At 53.2% G+C, this 20,912-nt stretch overlaps 1 protein-coding gene across 1 annotated transcript in view; it reads left to right on the forward strand.

Moving 5' to 3' along the window:
* Window positions 1-20,912, forward strand: part of LOC147094578 (integrin alpha-M-like) — a 151,337-nt gene that overhangs the window by 104,740 nt on the left and 25,685 nt on the right. Inside the window, exons 17-18 of the mRNA XM_085974408.1 lie at window positions 11,195-11,308; window positions 19,793-19,903. Coding sequence (XP_085830534.1) covers window positions 11,195-11,308; window positions 19,793-19,903 — 225 coding nt within the window. The remainder of the gene's footprint in view (window positions 1-11,194; window positions 11,309-19,792; window positions 19,904-20,912) is intronic.

The raw sequence follows: 20,912 nt of genomic DNA on the forward strand, positions 1-20,912 counted from the left end.
TGATCGGGGAGAGTGTACATGGGCTGTGGGAGGAGATTAAATGGGTGGGTAGAGTCAGTGATAGGGGAGAGTGTACATGGGCTGTGGGAGGAGATTGAATGGGTGGGTAGAGTCCGTGATAGGGGAGAGTGTACATGGGCTGTGGCAGGAGATTAAATGGGTGGGTAGAGTCAGTGATAGGGGAGAGTGTACATGGGCTGTGGGAGGAGATTGAATGGGTGGGTAGAGTCCGTGATAGGGGAGAGTGTACATGGGCTGTGGGAGGAGATTAAATGGGTGGGTAGAGTCCATGATAGGGGAAGAGTGTCCATGGGCTGTGGGAGGAGATTCAATGGGTGGGTAGATTCAGTGATAGGGGAGAGTGTACACGGGCTGTGGGAGGAGATTAAATGGGTGGGTAGAGTCCGTGATAGGGGAGAGTGTCCACGGGCTGTGGGAGGAGATTAAATGGGTGGGTAGAGTCCGTGATAGGGGAGAGTGTCCATGGGCTGTGGGAGGAGATTAAATGGGTGGGTAGAGTCCGTGATAGGGGAGAGTGTACATGGGCTGTGGGAGGAGATTAAATGGGTGGGTAGAGTCCATGATAGGGGAGAGTGTCCATGGGCTGTGGGAGGAGATTAAATGGGTGGGTAGTGTTGTGTATGTAACCTGTTCCACCTTAAGAGAGCTTAAGCCTGTTCCACCTTAAGAGATGTACTACTTTCTCAGGCTGCTGTAGACGTAATACCGGGGGTGAACACACCGGTATATAAGCACTGTGCAGTAATCTTGTATTCAGTATATTCCCTACCTCCAACCAGTAAAGACCTGTTTAAATAAACCACACACAACTTTGTCTCGTAGTGCATCTGTCAGTCCCATTCCAAACTGGCAATATTTCGCTAATTTACGCAATTCCAGCAAATATTCAGCATTGCTTTCATGCTGTAGCTGCCTTCTGTCGTAAAATTTAAATCGTTCCGCTAGCATCAGCGGCGTGGGGTTTAGATGATCTTTCAGGACAGTAACAATCTCATCGAACGTCTTATCCGGCGGTTCATCTGGTGATAACAGGTGTTTCAATTGCCCGTATGTCTTCGCACCCATTAAATTTAATAATGTTCGAGCTTTATCTTGGTCACGAATTTTATTGGCCTTACAATAATTTTTTACTCTTTCAACATATATGGCCCAATCTTCGAGGTCACCATCAAAGGTGCTAATATTCCCGTGTTTAGGCATTGTAGATTTGCAATTTCTCAGATTTTATTTTCTTTACTTGTTATCAAAGATGGCGGCTTCCCGCTCTTGCCGTCGTCCTCCGCCCACAAAATGGCGGTTTTCCCGCGCTTGGCGGTCTTCACCCGTCCCCCGACGCCGTCTCCCTTCAGCCCCCGAGTGCGGCCCTTATCTTCGCCGCGATCGCCCGAGTGCGGCCCTTATCAGCGGATGCGATCGATGGCCCGGCTGCGCCTCGCACTTGAAAGCGGCCCGGCCCTTATCAGTGCTTGCGATCGATGGCCCGGCTGCGCCTCGCACTCCAAAGCCCTTATCTCCCGATCGCGATCGATGGCCCGCGCTTTTCACCGCGGCTCTCGCGTCTTCAATTTCTGCAGCCGCTGCCCTTTCAGCCCGAGTGCGGCCCTTATCGGTGGTTGCGATCGATGGCCCGGCTGCGCCCCTCACTTCAAAGCGGCCCGGCCCTTATCTGCCGATCGCTATCGCCCTGTACCTCTGTCTTCCCCCAGCCCTGTCTTCTACTCCGGTTCACAAGCTGATGGAGGCTTGAGGGTCCTAATGCCTGTCGCTTCCAGTGGGGTGGTGTGGTTTGAAACCTCTCTTCAACCGCCGTGGAATAACTGCCGCAGGGTAAGAACCTGACTCGTCGCCAGTGTTAAGTCTGTGAATTATTTAGTTAATTAAGACACAGACTAATGAGTAACAATAAAACAGGTCTTTACTGGTTGGAGGTAGGGACTATACTGAATACAAGATTACTGCACAGTGCTTATATACCGGTGTGTTCACCCCCGGTGTTACGTCTACAGCAGCCTGAGAAAGTAGTACATCTCTTAAGGTGGAACAGGCTTAAGCTCTCTTAAGGTGGAACAGGTTACATACACAACAGGTAGAGTCCGTGATAGGGGAGAGTGTCCATGGGCTGTGGGAGGAGATTCAGTGGGTGGGTAGAGTCCGTGATAGGGGAGAGTGTACATGGGCTGTGGGAGGAGATTAAATGGGCGGGTAGAGTCCGTGATAGGGGAGAGTGTACATGGGCTGTGGGAGTAGATTAAATGGGTGGGTAGAGTCCGTGATAGGGGAGAGTGTCCATGGGCTGTGGGAGGAGATTAAATGGGTGGGTAGAGTCAGTGATAGGGGAGAGTGTACATGGGCTGTGGGAGGAGATTAAATGGGTGGGTAGAGTCAGTGATAGGGGAGAGTGTACATGGGCTGTGGGAGGAGATTAAATGGGTGGGTAGAGTCCGCGACAGGGGAGAGTGTACATGGGCTGTGGGAGGAGATTAAATGGGTGGGTAGAGTCCATGATAGGGGAGAGTGTACATGGGCTGTGGGAGGAGATTAAATGGGTGGGTAGAGTCTGTGATAGGGGAGAGTGTACATGGGCTGTGGGAGGAGATTAAATGGATGGGTAGAGTCAGTGATAGGGGAGAGTGTCCATGGGCTGTGGGAGGAGATTAAATGGGTGGGTAGAGTCTGTGATAGGGGAGAGTGTACATGGGCTGTGGGAGGAGATTAAATGGGTGGGTAGAGTCTGTGATAGGGGAGAGTGTCCATGGGCTGTGGGAGGAGATTAAATGGGTGGGTAGAGTCCATGATAGGGGAGAGTGTACATGGGCTGTGGGAGGAGATTAAATGGGTGGGTAGAGTCCGTGATAGGGGAGAGTGTACATGGGCTGTGGCAGGAGATTAAATGGGTGGGTAGAGTCAGTGATAGGGGAGAGTGTCCATGGGCTGTGGGAGGAGATTAAATGGGTGGGTAGAGTCTGTGATAGGGGAGAGTGTACACAGGCTGTGGGAGGAGATTAAATGGGTGGGTAGAGTCCGTGATAGTGGAGAGTGTACATGGGCTGTGGGAGGAGATTCAGTGGGTGGGTAGAGTCTGTGATAGGGGAGAGTGTACATGGGCTGTGGGAGGAGATTAAATGGGTGGGTAGAGTCCATGATAGGGAAGAGTGTACATGGGTTGTGGGAGGAGATTAAATGGGTGGGTAGAGTCTGTGATCGGGGAGAGTGTCCATGGGCTGTGGGAGGAGATTAAATGGGTGGGTAGAGTCTGTGATAGGGGAGAGTGTCCATGGGCTGTGGGAGGAGATTAAATGGGTGGGTAGAGTCCGCGATAGGGGAGAGTGTACATGGGCTGTGGGAGGAGATTAAATGGGTGGGTAGAGTCCATGATAGGGGAGAGTGTACATGGGCTGTGGGAGGAGATTAAATGGGTGGGTAGAGTCAGTGATAGGGGAGAGTGTCCATGGGCTGTGGGAGGAGATTAAATGGATGGGTAGAGTCCATGATAGGGGAGAGTGTGCATGGGCTGTGGGAGTAGATTCAATGGGTGGGTAGAGTCTGTGATAGGGGAGAGTGTCCATGGGCTGTGGGAGGAGATTAAATGGATGGGTAGAGTCCATGATAGGGGAGAGTGTACATGGGCTGTGCGAGGAGATTAATATCTAGAGGACTAGTGTACAAGGGGGTAGAAGTTATGCTGCAGCTGTACAAAACCCCGGTTAGACCACACCTGGAGCACTGGGAGCAGTTCTGGGGACCACACCTTAGGGAGGATGTATCGGCCTTGGAGGGAGTGCAGCGTAGGTTTACCAGAATGATACCTGGACTCCAAGGGTTAAGTTACGAGGAGAGATTTCACAAACTAGGGTTGTGTTCCCTGGAATCTAGAAGGTTAAGGGGTTGATCTGATCGAAGTTTTAAAGATATTAAGGGGAACTGATAGAGTAGAGAGAGAGAAACTATTCCCGCTGGTTGGGGAGTCTAGGACGAGGGGGCACAGTCTAAAAATTAGAGCCAGACCTTTCCGGAGTGAAGTTAGGAAACACTTCTACACACAAAGGGTGGGAGAAGTTTGGAACTCTCTTCCGCAAACGGCAGTCGATGCTGGGGGTAAATTGTTAATTTTAAATCGGCGATTGATAGATTTTTGGTAACCCAAGGTATGAAGAGATGTGGGCCAAAGGCGGGTAGATGGAGTGAGGTCGCAGGTCAGCCACGAATTGACTGAATGGCAGAACAGGCTCGAGGGGCTGAATGAGCCTCCTCCTGTTCCTGTGTAACAGGCTCGAGGGGCTGAATGGGCCTCCTCCTGTTCCTGTGTAACAGGCTCGAGGGGACTGAATGGGCCTCCTCCTGTTCCTGTGTAACAGGCTCGAGGGGCTGAATGGGCCTCCTCCTGTTCCTGTGTAACAGGCTCGAGGGGCTGAATGGGCCTCCTCCTGTTCCTGTGTAACAGGCTCGAGGGGCTGAATGGGCCTCCTCCTGTTCCTGTGTAACAGGCTCGAGGGGCTAAATGGGCCTCCTCCTGTTCCTGTGTAACAGGCTCGAGGGGTTGAATGGGCCGCCTCCTGTTCCTGTATAACAGGCTCGAGGGGCTGAATGGGCCTCCTCCTGTTCCTGTGTAACAGGCTCGAGGGGTTGAATGGGCCGCCTCCTGTTCGTGTGTAACAGACTCGAGGGGCTGAATGGGCCTCCTCCTGTTCCTGTGTAACAGGCTCGAGGGGCTGAATGGGCCTCCTCCTGTTCGTGTGTAACAGGCTGGAGGGGCTGAATGGGCCTCCTCCTGTTCCTGTGTAACAGGCTCGAGGGGCTGAATGGGCCTCCTCCTGTTCCTGTGGAACAGGCTCGAGGGGCTGAATGGGCCTCCTCCTGTTCCTGTGGAACAGGCTCGAGGGGCTGAATGGGCCTCCTCCTGTTCCTGTGTAACAGGCTCGAGGGGCTGAATGGGCCTCCTCCTGTTCCTGTGTAACAGGCTCGAGGGGCTGAATGGGCCTCCTCCTGTTCCTGTGTAACAGGCTCGAGGGGCTGAATGGGCCTCCTCCTGTTCCTGTGTAACAGGCTCGAGGGGCTGAATGGGCCTCCTCCTCTTCCTGTGTAACAGGCTCGAGGGGGCTGAACGGGCCTCCTCCTGTTCCTGTGTAACAGGCTCGAGGGGACTGAATGGGCCTCCTCCTGTTCCTGTGTAACAGGATCGAGGGGGCTGAACGGGCCTCCTCCTGTTCCTGTGTAACAGGCTCGAGGGGGCTGAACGGGCCTCCTCCTGTTCCTGTGTAACAGGATCGAGGGGGCTGAACGGGCCTCCTCCTGTTCCTGTGTAACAGGATCGAGGGGCTGAATGGCCTCCTCCTGTTCCTGTGTAACAGGCTCGAGGGGCTGAATGTGTCTCCTCCTGTTCCTGTGTAACAGGCTCGAGGGGCTGAATGGGCCTCCTCCTGTTCCTGTGTAACAGGCTTGAGGGGCTGAATGGGCCTCCTCCTGTTCCTGTGTAACAGGCTCGAGGGGCTGAATGGGCCGCCTCCTGTTCCTGTGTAACAGGCTCGAGGGGCTGAATGGGCTCCTCCTGTTCCTATGTAACAGGCTCGAGGGGCTGAATGGGCCTCCTCCTGTTCCTGTGCAACAGGCTCGAGGGGACTGAATGGGCCTCCTCCTGTTCGTGTGTAACAGGCTCGAGGGTCTGAATGGGTCTCCTCCTGTTCCTGTGTAACAGGCCCGAGGGGCTGAATGGGCCTCCTCCTGTTCCTGTGTAACAGGCTCGAGGGGCTGAATGGGCCTCCTCCTGTTCGTGTGTAACAGGCTCGAGGGGCTGAATGGGCCTCCTCCTGTTCGTGTGTAACAGGCTCGAGGGGCTGAATGGGCCTCCTCCTGTTCCTGTGTAACAGGCTCGAGGGGCTGAATGGGCCTCCTCCTGTTCCTGTGTAACAGGCTCGAGGGGCTGAATGGGCCTCCTCCTGTTCCTGTGTAACAGGCTCGAGGGGGCTGAATGGGCCTCCTCCTGTTCGTGTGTAACAGGCTCGAGGGGCTGAATGGGCCTCCTCCTGTTCGTGTGTAACAGGCTCGAGGGGCTGAATGGGCCTCCTCCTGTTCCTGTGTAACAGGCTCAAGGGGCTGAATGGGCCTCCTCCTGTTCCTGTGTAACAGGCTCGAGGGGCTGAATGGGCCTCCTCCTGTTCCTGTGTAACAGGCTCGAGGGGCTGAATGGGCCCCCTCCTGTTCCTGTGTAACTGACTCGAGGGGCTGAATGGGCCTCCTCCTGTTCCTGTGTAACAGGCTCGAGGGGCTGAATGGCCTCCTCCTGTTCCTGTGTAACAGACTCGAGGGGCTGAATGGGCCTCCTCCTGTTCCTGTGTAACAGGCTCGAGGTGGCTGAATGGGCCTTCTCCTGTTCGTGTGTAACAGGCTGGAGGGGCTGAATGGGCCTCCTCCTGTTCCTGTGTAACAGGCTCGAGGGGCTGAATGGCCTCCTCCTGTTCCTGTGTAACAGGCTCGAGGGGCTGAATGGGCCTCCTCCTGTTCGTGTGTAACAGGCTCGAGGGGCTGAATGGGCCTCCTCCTGTTCCTGTGTAACAGGCTCGAGGGGCTGAATGGCCTCCTCCTGTTCGTGTGTAACAGGCTGGAGGGGCTGAATGGGCCTCCTCCTGTTCCTGTGTAACAGGCTCGAGGGGCTGAATGGGCCTCCTCCTGTTCGTGTGTAACAGGCTGGAGGGGCTGAATGGGCCTCCTGTTCGTGTGTAACAGGCTGGAGGGGCTGAATGGGCCTCCTCCTGTTCCTGTGTAACAGGCCCGAGGGGCTGAATGGGCCTCCTCCTGTTCCTGTGTAACAGACTCGAGGGGCTGAATGGGCCTTCTCCTGTTCCTGTGTAACAGGCTCGAGGGGCTGAATGGGCCTCCTCCTGTTCCTGTGTAACAGGCTCGAGGGGGCTGAATGGGCCTCCTCCTGTTCCTGTGTAACAGGCTCGAGGGGCTGAATGGGCCTCCTCCTGTTCCTGTGTAACAGGCTCGAGGGGCTGAATGGCCTCCTCCTGTTCCTGTGTAACAGGCTCGAGGGGCTGAATGGGCCTCCTCCTGTTCCTGTGTAACAGGCTTGAGGGGCTGAATGGCCTCCTCCTGTTCCTGTGTAACAGGCTCGAGGGGCTGAATGGCCTCCTCCTGTTCCTGTGTAACAGGCTCGAGGGGCTGAATGGGCCTCCTCCTGTTCTTGTGTAACAGGCTCGAGGGGCTGAATGGCCTCCTCCTGTTTCTGTGTAACAGGCTCAGGGCGCTGAATGGCCTCCTCCTGTTTCTGTGTAACAGGCTCGAGGGGCTGAATGGGCCACCTCCTGTTCCTGTGTAACAGGCTCGAGGGGCTGAATGGGCCTCCTTCTGTTCCTGTGTAACAGGCTCGAGGGGCTGAATGGGCCACCTCCTGTTCCTGTGTAACAGGCTCGAGGAGCTGAATGGGCCTCCTCCTGTTCCTGTGTAACAGGCTCAGGGCGCTGAATGGGCCTCCTCCTGTTCCTGTGTAACAGGCTCAAGGGGCTGAATGGGCCTCCTCCTGTTCCTGTGTAACAGGCTCGAGGAGCTGAATGGGCCTCCTCCTGTTCCTGTGTAACAGGCTCAGGGCGCTGAATGGGCCTCCTCCTGTTCCTGTGTAACAGGCTCAAGGGGCTGAATGGGCCTCCTCCTGTTCCTGTGTAACAGGCTCGAGGGGCTGAATGGGCCTCCTCCTGTTCCTGTGTAACAGGCTCGAGGGGCTGAATGGGCCTCCTCCTGTTCCTGTGTAACAGGCTCGAGGGGCTAAATGGGCCTCCTCCTGTTCCTGTGTAACAGGCTCGAGGGGTTGAATGGGCCGCCTCCTGTTCCTGTATAACAGGCTCGAGGGGCTGAATGGGCCTCCTCCTGTTCCTGTGTAACAGGCTCGAGGGGTTGAATGGGCCGCCTCCTGTTCGTGTGTAACAGACTCGAGGGGCTGAATGGGCCTCCTCCTGTTCCTGTGTAACAGGCTCGAGGGGCTGAATGGGCCTCCTCCTGTTCGTGTGTAACAGGCTGGAGGGGCTGAATGGGCCTCCTCCTGTTCCTGTGTAACAGGCTCGAGGGGCTGAATGGGCCTCCTCCTGTTCCTGTGGAACAGGCTCGAGGGGCTGAATGGGCCTCCTCCTGTTCCTGTGGAACAGGCTCGAGGGGCTGAATGGGCCTCCTCCTGTTCCTGTGTAACAGGCTCGAGGGGCTGAATGGGCCTCCTCCTGTTCCTGTGTAACAGGCTCGAGGGGCTGAATGGGCCTCCTCCTGTTCCTGTGTAACAGGCTCGAGGGGCTGAATGGGCCTCCTCCTGTTCCTGTGTAACAGGCTCGAGGGGCTGAATGGGCCTCCTCCTCTTCCTGTGTAACAGGCTCGAGGGGGCTGAACGGGCCTCCTCCTGTTCCTGTGTAACAGGCTCGAGGGGACTGAATGGGCCTCCTCCTGTTCCTGTGTAACAGGATCGAGGGGGCTGAACGGGCCTCCTCCTGTTCCTGTGTAACAGGCTCGAGGGGGCTGAACGGGCCTCCTCCTGTTCCTGTGTAACAGGATCGAGGGGGCTGAACGGGCCTCCTCCTGTTCCTGTGTAACAGGATCGAGGGGCTGAATGGCCTCCTCCTGTTCCTGTGTAACAGGCTCGAGGGGCTGAATGTGTCTCCTCCTGTTCCTGTGTAACAGGCTCGAGGGGCTGAATGGGCCTCCTCCTGTTCCTGTGTAACAGGCTTGAGGGGCTGAATGGGCCTCCTCCTGTTCCTGTGTAACAGGCTCGAGGGGCTGAATGGGCCGCCTCCTGTTCCTGTGTAACAGGCTCGAGGGGCTGAATGGGCTCCTCCTGTTCCTATGTAACAGGCTCGAGGGGCTGAATGGGCCTCCTCCTGTTCCTGTGCAACAGGCTCGAGGGGACTGAATGGGCCTCCTCCTGTTCGTGTGTAACAGGCTCGAGGGTCTGAATGGGTCTCCTCCTGTTCCTGTGTAACAGGCCCGAGGGGCTGAATGGGCCTCCTCCTGTTCCTGTGTAACAGGCTCGAGGGGCTGAATGGGCCTCCTCCTGTTCGTGTGTAACAGGCTCGAGGGGCTGAATGGGCCTCCTCCTGTTCGTGTGTAACAGGCTCGAGGGGCTGAATGGGCCTCCTCCTGTTCCTGTGTAACAGGCTCGAGGGGCTGAATGGGCCTCCTCCTGTTCCTGTGTAACAGGCTCGAGGGGCTGAATGGGCCTCCTCCTGTTCCTGTGTAACAGGCTCGAGGGGGCTGAATGGGCCTCCTCCTGTTCGTGTGTAACAGGCTCGAGGGGCTGAATGGGCCTCCTCCTGTTCGTGTGTAACAGGCTCGAGGGGCTGAATGGGCCTCCTCCTGTTCCTGTGTAACAGGCTCAAGGGGCTGAATGGGCCTCCTCCTGTTCCTGTGTAACAGGCTCGAGGGGCTGAATGGGCCTCCTCCTGTTCCTGTGTAACAGGCTCGAGGGGCTGAATGGGCCCCCTCCTGTTCCTGTGTAACTGACTCGAGGGGCTGAATGGGCCTCCTCCTGTTCCTGTGTAACAGGCTCGAGGGGCTGAATGGCCTCCTCCTGTTCCTGTGTAACAGACTCGAGGGGCTGAATGGGCCTCCTCCTGTTCCTGTGTAACAGGCTCGAGGTGGCTGAATGGGCCTTCTCCTGTTCGTGTGTAACAGGCTGGAGGGGCTGAATGGGCCTCCTCCTGTTCCTGTGTAACAGGCTCGAGGGGCTGAATGGCCTCCTCCTGTTCCTGTGTAACAGGCTCGAGGGGCTGAATGGGCCTCCTCCTGTTCGTGTGTAACAGGCTCGAGGGGCTGAATGGGCCTCCTCCTGTTCCTGTGTAACAGGCTCGAGGGGCTGAATGGCCTCCTCCTGTTCGTGTGTAACAGGCTGGAGGGGCTGAATGGGCCTCCTCCTGTTCCTGTGTAACAGGCTCGAGGGGCTGAATGGGCCTCCTCCTGTTCGTGTGTAACAGGCTGGAGGGGCTGAATGGGCCTCCTGTTCGTGTGTAACAGGCTGGAGGGGCTGAATGGGCCTCCTCCTGTTCCTGTGTAACAGGCCCGAGGGGCTGAATGGGCCTCCTCCTGTTCCTGTGTAACAGACTCGAGGGGCTGAATGGGCCTTCTCCTGTTCCTGTGTAACAGGCTCGAGGGGCTGAATGGGCCTCCTCCTGTTCCTGTGTAACAGGCTCGAGGGGGCTGAATGGGCCTCCTCCTGTTCCTGTGTAACAGGCTCGAGGGGCTGAATGGGCCTCCTCCTGTTCCTGTGTAACAGGCTCGAGGGGCTGAATGGCCTCCTCCTGTTCCTGTGTAACAGGCTCGAGGGGCTGAATGGGCCTCCTCCTGTTCCTGTGTAACAGGCTTGAGGGGCTGAATGGCCTCCTCCTGTTCCTGTGTAACAGGCTCGAGGGGCTGAATGGCCTCCTCCTGTTCCTGTGTAACAGGCTCGAGGGGCTGAATGGGCCTCCTCCTGTTCTTGTGTAACAGGCTCGAGGGGCTGAATGGCCTCCTCCTGTTTCTGTGTAACAGGCTCAGGGCGCTGAATGGCCTCCTCCTGTTTCTGTGTAACAGGCTCGAGGGGCTGAATGGGCCACCTCCTGTTCCTGTGTAACAGGCTCGAGGGGCTGAATGGGCCTCCTTCTGTTCCTGTGTAACAGGCTCGAGGGGCTGAATGGGCCACCTCCTGTTCCTGTGTAACAGGCTCGAGGAGCTGAATGGGCCTCCTCCTGTTCCTGTGTAACAGGCTCAGGGCGCTGAATGGGCCTCCTCCTGTTCCTGTGTAACAGGCTCAAGGGGCTGAATGGGCCTCCTCCTGTTCCTGTGTAACAGGCTCGAGGAGCTGAATGGGCCTCCTCCTGTTCCTGTGTAACAGGCTCAGGGCGCTGAATGGGCCTCCTCCTGTTCCTGTGTAACAGGCTCAAGGGGCTGAATGGGCCTCCTCCTGTTCCTGTGTAACAGGCTCAGGGCGCTGAATGGGCCTCCTCCTGTTCCTGTGTAACAGGCTCAAGGGGCTGAATGGGCCTCCTCCTGTTCCTGTGTAACAGGCTCAGGGTGCTGAATGGCCTCCTCCTGTTCCTGTGTTCCTAGGGTGCTGTGCATGAGTGGGGAGATTGAACTGCAGATAAGCGAGATACCTGGGCTCCTGGGATCTTGCTCTTGGCTCATCTCGCTAACACCTCGTTCTGTTTCCCTCTCCTTTGTGCAGGACTGCATGGCTGAAACCTGCCAGGTGATGCTCTGCCTGGTCGAGGAGCTGGTGCAGAAAGGGCCGCTGACCTTTGCCCTGCGTGGTATCCTGTCCGTGACCAATACCTCCCAGGTAAATGCGGATGGGGGGAGGGGGGCGGTGCGTGGGCGGTGTCGGACATCCTGGAGAGTTGTACGCTGGATACCTTGGGTAGTTAAGGGTTACCAGTCGGTCTTCTTTGTATGATTGAGGATGTAACTGGTAGAATAGATAAGGGAGAACCAGTGGATGTGGTGTATTTGGATTTTCAAAAGGCTTTCCATAAGGTCCCGCATAAGAGATTAGCGTGTAAAATTAAGGCACATGGGATTGGGGGCAAGGTATTGACTTGGATAGAGAACTGGTTGGCAGACAGAAAGCAAAGAGTTGGAATAAACGGGTCATTTTCCGAGTGGCAGGCAGTGACTAGTGGGGTACCGCAGGGATCGGTCCTTGGACCCCAGCTATTCACAATATATATTAATGACCGGGACGAGGGAACTAGATGTAATATCTCCAAGTTTGCAGACAACACAAAGCTGCGTGGGCATGTGTGCTGTGAGGAGGATGCCGAGAAACTCCAGGATGATTTGGACAGGTTGGGTGATTGGGCAGAAGCATGGCAGATGCAGTATAATGTGGATAAATGCGAGGTTATCCACTTTGGTGGCAAAAACAGGAAGGCAGATTATTATCTGAATGGCAATAGATTGGGAGAAGGGGAAGTGCAACGAGACCTGGGCATCCTTGTGCACCAGTCGCTGAAGGTAAGCATGCAGGTGTAGCAGGCGGTTAAGAAGGCAAATGGTATGTTGGCCTTCGTAGCGAGAGGGTTTGAGTACAGGAACAAGGATGTCTTGCTGCAGTTGTACAGGGCCTTGGTGAGACCACATCTGGAGTATTGTGTGCAGTTTTGGTCGCCTTATCTGAGGAAGGATGTTCTTGCCATGGAAGGAGTGCAGTGAAGATTCACCAGGCTGATACCTGGGATGGCAGGAATGACGTATGAGGAGAGATTGGGTCGATTGGGCTTGTACTCGCTGGAGTTTAGAAGAATGAGAGGGGATCTCATCGAAACTTATAAAATTCTAACAGGACTAGACAGACTAGATGCAGGAAGGATGTTCCCGATGGCGGGGAGTCCAGAACCAGGGGTCACAGTCTAAGAATAAGGGGTAAGCCATTTAGGACAGAGATGAGGAGGAATTTCTTCACCCAGAGAGTGGTGAACCTGTGGAATTCTCTACCACAGAAGGCAGTGGAGGCCAATTCATTAAATATATTCAAGAAGGAGTTGGATATATTTCTTAAGGCTAAAGGGATCAAGGGATATGGGGAGAAAGCAGGGACAGGGTACTGAATTTGGATGATCAGCCATGATCTCATTGAATGGTGGAGCAGGCTCGAGGGGCCGAATGGCCTACTCCTGTCTTCTATATTTCTATATTGTCTCCTCTACATTGGGGAGACCAAACACAGATTGGGCGACCGCTTTGCGGAACACCTCCGTTCAGTCCGTAAGGGGGACCCCGAGCTTCCGGTCGCCTGTCGTTTTAATTCACCGCTCCACTCCCACTCGGACCTCACCGCACTCGGCCTCTTGCATTGTTCCACGGAAGCTCAGCGTAAGCTCGAGGAACAGCACCTCATCTTCCGATTAGGCACTTTACAGTCTTCAGGACTCAATATCGAGTTCAACAATTTCAGACCATAACCTCGGCCCCTATTACATTTTTACTTATTTTTTATCCACACCTTTGTTTTGACCCTTCCCCCTTTTTTTCTCTCTCCCACATGGCAGCTGTCTCCTATTCTGCCAGCACATTTCACACCTAATCTAGAGCCGTCTTTTGTCTCCACTAGTCCTATCACCATCTCGTCTCGTTTTGAATACCTCTTAATGTCTCTTCATTTCTCTTTCGTTCGCTCCCAGCCCGGCCTTTTAATCTATTTCATTTCCTGTGCCTTTCCAGTCTTGACAAAGGGTTCGACCCGAAACGTCGACTCTAATTTCTCTCCACGGATGTTGCCTGGCCTGCTGAGTTTTTCCAGCATTTTCTGTTGTTATTTCGGCCTTCCTTGTATCCCAAGTTGGGAGAACCGGCTTTCCAAGATAAACAGGCTGGCTTTGAAGAGTTGTGAGAGGAAATCATAGATTGTCTTCTGCTTTTCGTGTTTCGCGTCTGCGCTCACTCGGAGGTCGAACTCCAAACCATCGTCAACACCTTCACCGAAGCGTACGAGAGCATGGGCCTTACACTAAACATCCGTAAGACAAAGGTCCTCTACCAACCTGCCCCCACCACACAGTACTGCCCCCCCGATTATCAAAATCCACGACAAGGCCTTGGACAACGTGGACCACATTCCAAATCTCGGGAGCTTACTGTCACAACAAGAGCAGACGTCGACGACGAAGTCCAACATCACCTTCAGTGTGCCAGTGCAGCCTTCGGTCGCCTGAGGAAGAGAGTGTTTGAAGGCCAGGACCTCAAGCCCGGCACTAAGCTCATGGTCTACAGAGCAGCAGTGATACCTGCCCTGCTGTATGCCTCAGAGACATGGACCATGTACAGCAGGCACCTCAAAGCACTGGAGAGGTACCACCAACGCTGCCTCCGCAAAATCCTGCAAATCCATTGGCAGGATAGGCGCACTAACGTCAGTGTTCTTGCTCAGGCCAACATCCTCAGCATCGAAGCTCTGACCACGCTCAATCAGCTCCGATGGGCGGATCACATTGTTCGCATGCCCGATACGAGACTCCCAAAACAAGCACTCTACTCGGAGCTCCGGCACGGCAAGACAGCCCCAGGTGGGCAGAGGAAACACTTCAAGGACACCCTCAAAGCCTCCTTGGAAAAAGTGTAACATCCCCACCGACACCTGGGAATCCCTGGCCCAAGACCGCACAAAGTGGAGGAGAAGCATCCGGGAAGGCGCCGAACACCTCGAGTCTCTTCGCCGGGAGCAAGCGGAAGCCAAGCGCAGGTAGCGCAAGGTGCGCACGTCAACCCAAGCACCCCCACCCACCCGCCCCTTCAACCACCGTCTGCCCCACCTGTGACAGAGACTGTAGGTCCCGCATTGGACTCATCAGTCACCTGAGAACTCATTTTTAATGTGGAAGCAAGTCATCCTCGGTTCCGAGGGACTGCCTAAGAAGGAGAAGAGAAGAACATAAGAAATAGGAGCAGGAGTCGGCCATTCGGCCTCTGGTTCTTTTGCCAATCACCTTAAATCTGTGCCCTCTGGTTAGCGACCCTTCGGTCATTGGAGACAGTTTCGCCCAGATCAAATGTTAATTGCAGGTACAGCAGGTGATCAGGAAGGCCAATGGAATCTTGGCTTTTATTGCAAGGGGGATGGAGTATAAAAACAGGGATGTCTTGCTTCAGTTATACAGGGTACTGGTGAGGCCACACCTGGAATACTGCGTGCAGTTTTGGTTTCCATATTTAAGAAAAGATATACTTGCTCTCGAGGCGGTTCAGAGAAGGTTCACTCGGTTGATTCCGGAGATGCGGGGGTTGACGTATGAGGAAAGGTTGAGTAGGTTGGGACTCTACTCATTGGAATTCAGAAGAATGAGAGGCGATCTTATCAAAACATATAAGATTGTGAGGGGTCTTGATCGGGTGGATACGGGGAGGATGTTTCCACTGATGGGTGAGACTAGAACTAGGGGGCATAATCTTAGAATAAGGGGCTGCCCTTTCAAAACTGAGATGAGGAGAAACTTCTTCACTCAGAGGGTAGTAAATCTATGGAATTTGCTATCTCAGAGAGCTGTGGAAGCTGCAACATTAAATAAATTTAAAACGGAGATGGACAGTTTCCTAGCTGATAAGGGAATTAGGGGTTACGGGGAGAGGGCAGGGAAGTGGACGTGAGTCTAGGTTCGGATCAGCCATGATCCGATTGAATGGCGGAGCAGGCCCGAGGGGCCGTATGGCCTACTCCTGCTCCTACTTCTTATGTTCTTATGTAAATCTGAGATTGATAGATTTTTGTTAACCAAAGGTATTAAGGGATGGGGAGACCTGTCAAATCTATGAATATAATTCAGCCCCAAAACATAACTAAAACTTGAAATAAATTTTTAAAAAACACATTTTTAAAATAATTGTAAATTACATAAAATAACTATTTTAAACAATAATTTCAATTTTTGAAAAAATTTATGACACTTTCTAACGGGGCTAAAAATAAACTTACCTTTCTTTGAAGTATTTAAAAATAATAAACCCGTGGAAAAAATGTTTTAATTTTACTTAATTCACCACTTACCTTGTTAAAAGCAGGCCCTGCGACTGCTTTTTATAAGCGTAGCTCCTGGAGACTTGCCCTCCCGGAGAAACCTGCAAAAAAAACGGAAGTTCCAGGCGTCCGCGCTGCCTCTCCGGCGCACGCGTTCGACCTGTGTACCCCTTCCTTTAAGGGACCGGAAGTTCCGGTTTCCCGCGCATGCGCAGTGCATGCACGAAACCGGCACTTTAATTGGGCCTACGCGTGAGTACCCAGCGCGTACTGACCCACGGGGACCCAAATTTCTGGGCCATTAAGGGGAACAGATAGGGTAGAGAGAGAGAAACTATTTCCGCTGGTTGGGGATTCTAGGACTAGGGGGCACAGTCTAAAAATTAGAGCCAGACCGTTCAGGAGTGAAGTTAGGAAACACTTCTACACACAAAGGATGGTAGAAGTTTGGAACTCTCTTCCGCAAACGGCAATTGATGCTGGGTTCAATTGTTAATTTTAATCTGAGATTGATAGATTTTTTGTTAACCAAAGGTATAAAGGGATAGGGGGCCAAAGGCGGGTAGATGGAGTGAGGTCGCAGATCAGCCATGATCTCATTGAATGGCGGAGCAGGCTCGAGGGGCTGAATGGCCTCCTCCTGGTCCTATGCTCCTATGAAGTCTGTTCCATTTGCACTACCATTAAGTGCCTCCTGCCCACTCGCAACGTGTTGTTCTGACTCTCTCCCCTCCTTTAAGATGCTTGACTAATCTACTGGAATTTTTTGAGGATGTAACTGGTAAAATAGATAAGGGAGAACCAGTGGATGTGGTGTATTTGGACTTTCAGAAGGCTTTCGATAAGGTCCCGCATAAGAGATTAGCGTGTAAAGTTAAGGCACATGGGATTGGGGGCAAGGTATTGACTTGGATAGAGAACTGGTTGGCAGACAGGAAGCAAAGAGTTGGAATAAAGGGGTCTTTTTCCGAGTGGCAGGCAGTGACTAGTGGGGTACCGCAGGGATCGGTCCTTGACCCCAGCTATTCACAATATATATTAATGATCTAGACAAGGGAACTAGGTGTAATATCTCCAAGTTTGCAGGCGACACAAAGCTGGGTGGGTGTGTGTGTTGTGAGGAGGATGCCGAGAAACTACAGTATGATTTGGACAGGTTGGGTGATTGGGCAGAAGCATGGCAGATGCAATATAACGTGGGTAAATGCGAGGTTATCCACTTTGGTGGCAAAAACAGGAAGGCAGATTATTATCTGAATGGCAATAGATTGGGAGAAGGGGAAGTGCAACGAGACCTGGGTGTCCTTGTGCACCAGTCGCTGAAGGTAAGCATGCAGGTGCAGCAGGCGGTTAAGAAGGCAAATAATAATAATAATAATCATCAACTTTATTGTCATTGTTAGTGCACAAGTGCAGTACAACGAAATGTAGGCTTGCGGCTCCCGAGAGTGTACATTTAGATTAAGACATTTAAACATTCAACATACATTTGGCTTGTAATACATTAACATAAACATAACCATAATAAAGTGCATTGGCAGATGTGCAGGCTTTAGAGTTTATTTGTGGAGTTCAGTAGGATGACAGCCCTGGGAAAGAAGCTGTTCCTAAATCTGGTCGTGCGGGTGCGAATGCATCTGTAGCGTCTCCCAGATGGCAGGAGGGCGAACAGACTGTGGCTGGGGTGGGTAGGGTCTTTGATGATGGTCCGTGACCTCCGTAAACAGCGTTTCTGGTATATGTGCTCTATGGTCGGTAGCCGGGTGCCGGTAATGCGTTGGGCAGTTTTGACTACCCGCTGCAGGGCTTTCCGGTCATAGTAGCTACAGCTGCCGTACCATACCGTGATACAGTTCGTCAGGATGCTCTCTATTGTGCAGCGGTAAAAGTTAGAGAGGATCAGGGGTGACAGGTTACATCCCTTCAGCCTCCTTAGGAAATATAGGCGCTGCTGGGCCTTCGCCAAAGAGGAGGTATTGAGGGACCAGGAGAGGTCTTCCGTGATGTGGACTCCGAGGAACTTAAAGCTGTCCGCCCTTTCCACCACAGCCCCATTGATGTGGATGGGGGTGTGTCTTCCGCCTTTAGACTTCCTGAAGTCCACAATGATTTCTTTGGTTTTCTTGGTGTTAAGGGCCAGGTTGTTATCGGCGCACCACTTCACGAGATGCTGGACCTCCTCCCTGTAGGCTGACTCATCGTTGTTGGTGATCTGGCCTACTACCGTGGTGTCATCCGCAAACTTGATGATGGTGTTGGAACCATGAACAGCCACACAGTCGTGGGTGAAGAGGGAGTAGAGGAGGGGGCTCAGCACACATCCTTGTGGGGCCCCCGTGTTCAGGGTCATGGGGGGGGAGGTGTGGTTACCTAATTTGACAGACTGGGGTCTGTTTGTTAGGAAGTCCAGGGTCCAGTTGCAAAAGGAAGTGTTCAGGCCAAGAGTGTGGTGTTTGGTGGCCAGCTTGTTGGGGACGATAGTGTTGAATGCTGAGCTGTAGTCTATGAACAGCATTCTGATGTCGGTCTCTTTACCATCTAAGTGTTTCAATGCAGAATGTAGAGCAGTTGTGATTGCATCCTCCGTTGACCTGTTTGCACGATAGGCAAACTGGTGTTGGTCAAGAGAGGCGGGAACACTGGCTTTGATGTGAGCCAGGACCAGTCTCTCGAAACACTTCATTATGATGGGTGTGAGTGCGACAGGTCGATAGTCGTTCAGGCACGTCACAGCCGTTTGTTTTGGCACAGGAATAATGGTAGCGGTCTTGAAGCATGTAGGGACTACTGCCTGGGCCAGTGACAGATTGAAGATGGCGGTGAAGACATCAATGGTATGTTGGCCTTCGTAGCGAGAGGGTTTGAGTACAGGAACAAGGATGTCTTGCTGCAGTTGTACAGGGCCTTGGTGAGACCACATCTTCAGTATTGTGTGCAGTTTTGGTCGCCTTATCTGAGGAAGGATGTTCTTGCCATGGAAGGAGTGCAGCGAAGATTCACCAGGCTGATACCTGGGATGGCAGGAATGACGTATGAGGAGAGATTGGGTCGACTGGGCTTGTACTCGCTGGAGTTTAGAAGAATGAGAGGGGAATCTCATTGAAACTTATAAAATTCTGCCGTTCAGATAATAATCTGCCTTCCTGTTTTTGCCACCTCACATTTATCCACATTATACTGCAAGAAGCCTTGGCGAGTTGCTGCAGTGCCTCTTGTAGATGGTCCACACTGCAGCCACGGTGCACCGGTGGTGGAGGGAGTGAATGTTTAAGGTGGTGGATGAGGTGCCGATCAAGCGAGCTGCTTTGTCCTGGATGGTGTCGAGCTTCTTGAGTGTTGTTGGAGCTGCACTCATCCAGGCAAGTGGAGAGTATTCCATCACACTCCTGACTTGTGCCTTGTAGATGGTGGAAAGGCTTTGGGGGAGTCAGGAGGTGAGACACTCGCCGCAGAATACCCAGCCTCTGACCTGCTCTTGTTGCCACAGTATTTATGTAAGCATGCAGGTGCAGCAGGCGGTTAAGAAGGCAAATGGTATGTTGGCCTTCGTAGCGAGAGGGTTCGAGTACAGGAACAAGGCTGTCTTGCTGCAGTTGTACAGGGTCTTGGTGAGACCACATCTTCAGTATTGTGTGCAGTTTTGGTCGCCTTATCTGAGGAAGGATGTTCTTGCCATGGAAGGAGTGCAGCGAAGATTCACCAGGCTGACGTATGAGGAGAGATTGGGTCGATTGGGCTTATACTCACTGGAGTTTAGAAGAATGAGAGGGGATCTCATTGAAACTTATAAAATTCTAACAGGACTGGACAGACTAGATGCAGGAAGGATGTTCCTGATGGTCGGGGAGTCCAGAACCAGGGGTCACAGTCTAAGGATAAGGGGTAAGCCATTTAGGACAGAGATGAGGAGGAATTTCTTCACCCAGAGAGTGGTGAACCTGTGGAATTCTCTACCACAGAAGGCAGTAGAGGCCAATTCATTAAATATATTCAAGAAGGAGTTGGATATATTTCTTAAGGCTAAAGGGATCAAGGGATATAGGGAGAAAGCAAGGACAGGGTACTGAATTTGGATGATCAGCCATGATCGCATTGAATGGCGGAGCAGGCTCGAGGGGCCGAATGGCCTACTCCTGCTCCTATCTTCTATGTTTCTATGTTTTCTATGTGGAAAGCTAAGAGGGTGGTGACGGTTCTGAGCAGGGCTGGTTCAGGTGGGCTGCCGGATTTGGGGGAGGGGGGGGGGTTGTCCGATGGCGGCGAGTTGAAAGGAAAGCTGAGAATCCAACCTGTGATGGTGCGACCCATGTCTTACAGATGGAGCCAGCGCTGTACCTACTCCAGAGTATCGGGAGGCTAGGCTTCGACCGGACGAAATACACCCAGGCCGGGGACGACAAGTTTAAAGAGCTGTTCCACCACGCGAACGTAGGTACACCCAACGTTCTCCTGCCCGCCCTCCCCCCTTCTACCCTCCGTGAACGTGAGCTCATCCAAAAACTCGGCAGCCCCGTGTCCTAACTCGCACCCAGTCCCGTTCGCCCATCACCCCCTGACGTAATAAAACTCACTACGTATTTGGTTTGAGTATGAAGCAAGGCTTTAATCAACTTGTTTCAGAACATGGAGGTCTAGTTGTACTTCACTAGTTCCTTGTCTTACAAAATGTCCCTGGTAAACTGGGGCCCACGCCCGAGTATTTATACTCCTTGGACGGCGCCACCAGCTGGCCGTCTAGTGTTATTTCATGAGTCGTTTCTTTATGAGGATGAGATTTATGACACCCCCCCTGTTACTCGCTCACCTACTTTGGCTCACGGTCCGGCAACGCCTCGATTTTCAAAAGTATCCCAAGCTCCTGTTCAAATCCCTCCGTGGCCTTCGCCACCCTTCCATAGAAACATTGAAGATAGGAGCAGGAGTCGGCCATTCGGCCCCTCGAGCCCGCTCCGCCATTCAATGAGATCATGGCTGATCATCCAAGTTCAGTACCCGGTCCCTGCCTTCTCCCCATATCCCTTGATCCCTTTAGCCTTAAAAAATATATCCAACTCCTTCTTGAATATATTTAATGAATTGGCCTCCACCGCCCTCTGTGGCAGAGAATTCCACAGGTTCACCACTCTCTGGGTGAAGAAATTCCTCCTCATCTCAGTCCTAAATGGCTTACCCCTTATCCTTAGACTCTGCCCCCTGGTTCTGGACTCCCCCGCCATCGGGAACATCCTTCCTGCATCTAGTCTGTCCAGTCCTGTTAGAATTTTATTTTAGAGGTTCCCTATCTCTGTAACCTCCTCCAGCCCCTACCACCCTCCCTATCTCTGCAACCTCCTCCAGCCCCTACAACCCTCCCTATCTCCGTAACCTCCTCCAGCCCCTACCACCCTCCCTATCTCTGTAACCTCCTCCAGCCCCAACCACCCTCCCTATCTTTATA

This window comes from Somniosus microcephalus, unplaced genomic scaffold, assembly GCF_052327205.1.
Source record: "Somniosus microcephalus isolate GS21.2 unplaced genomic scaffold, FLI_Smic_1.0 unresolved_chr1, whole genome shotgun sequence".
NCBI classification, from domain to species: domain Eukaryota; kingdom Metazoa; phylum Chordata; class Chondrichthyes; order Squaliformes; family Somniosidae; genus Somniosus; species Somniosus microcephalus.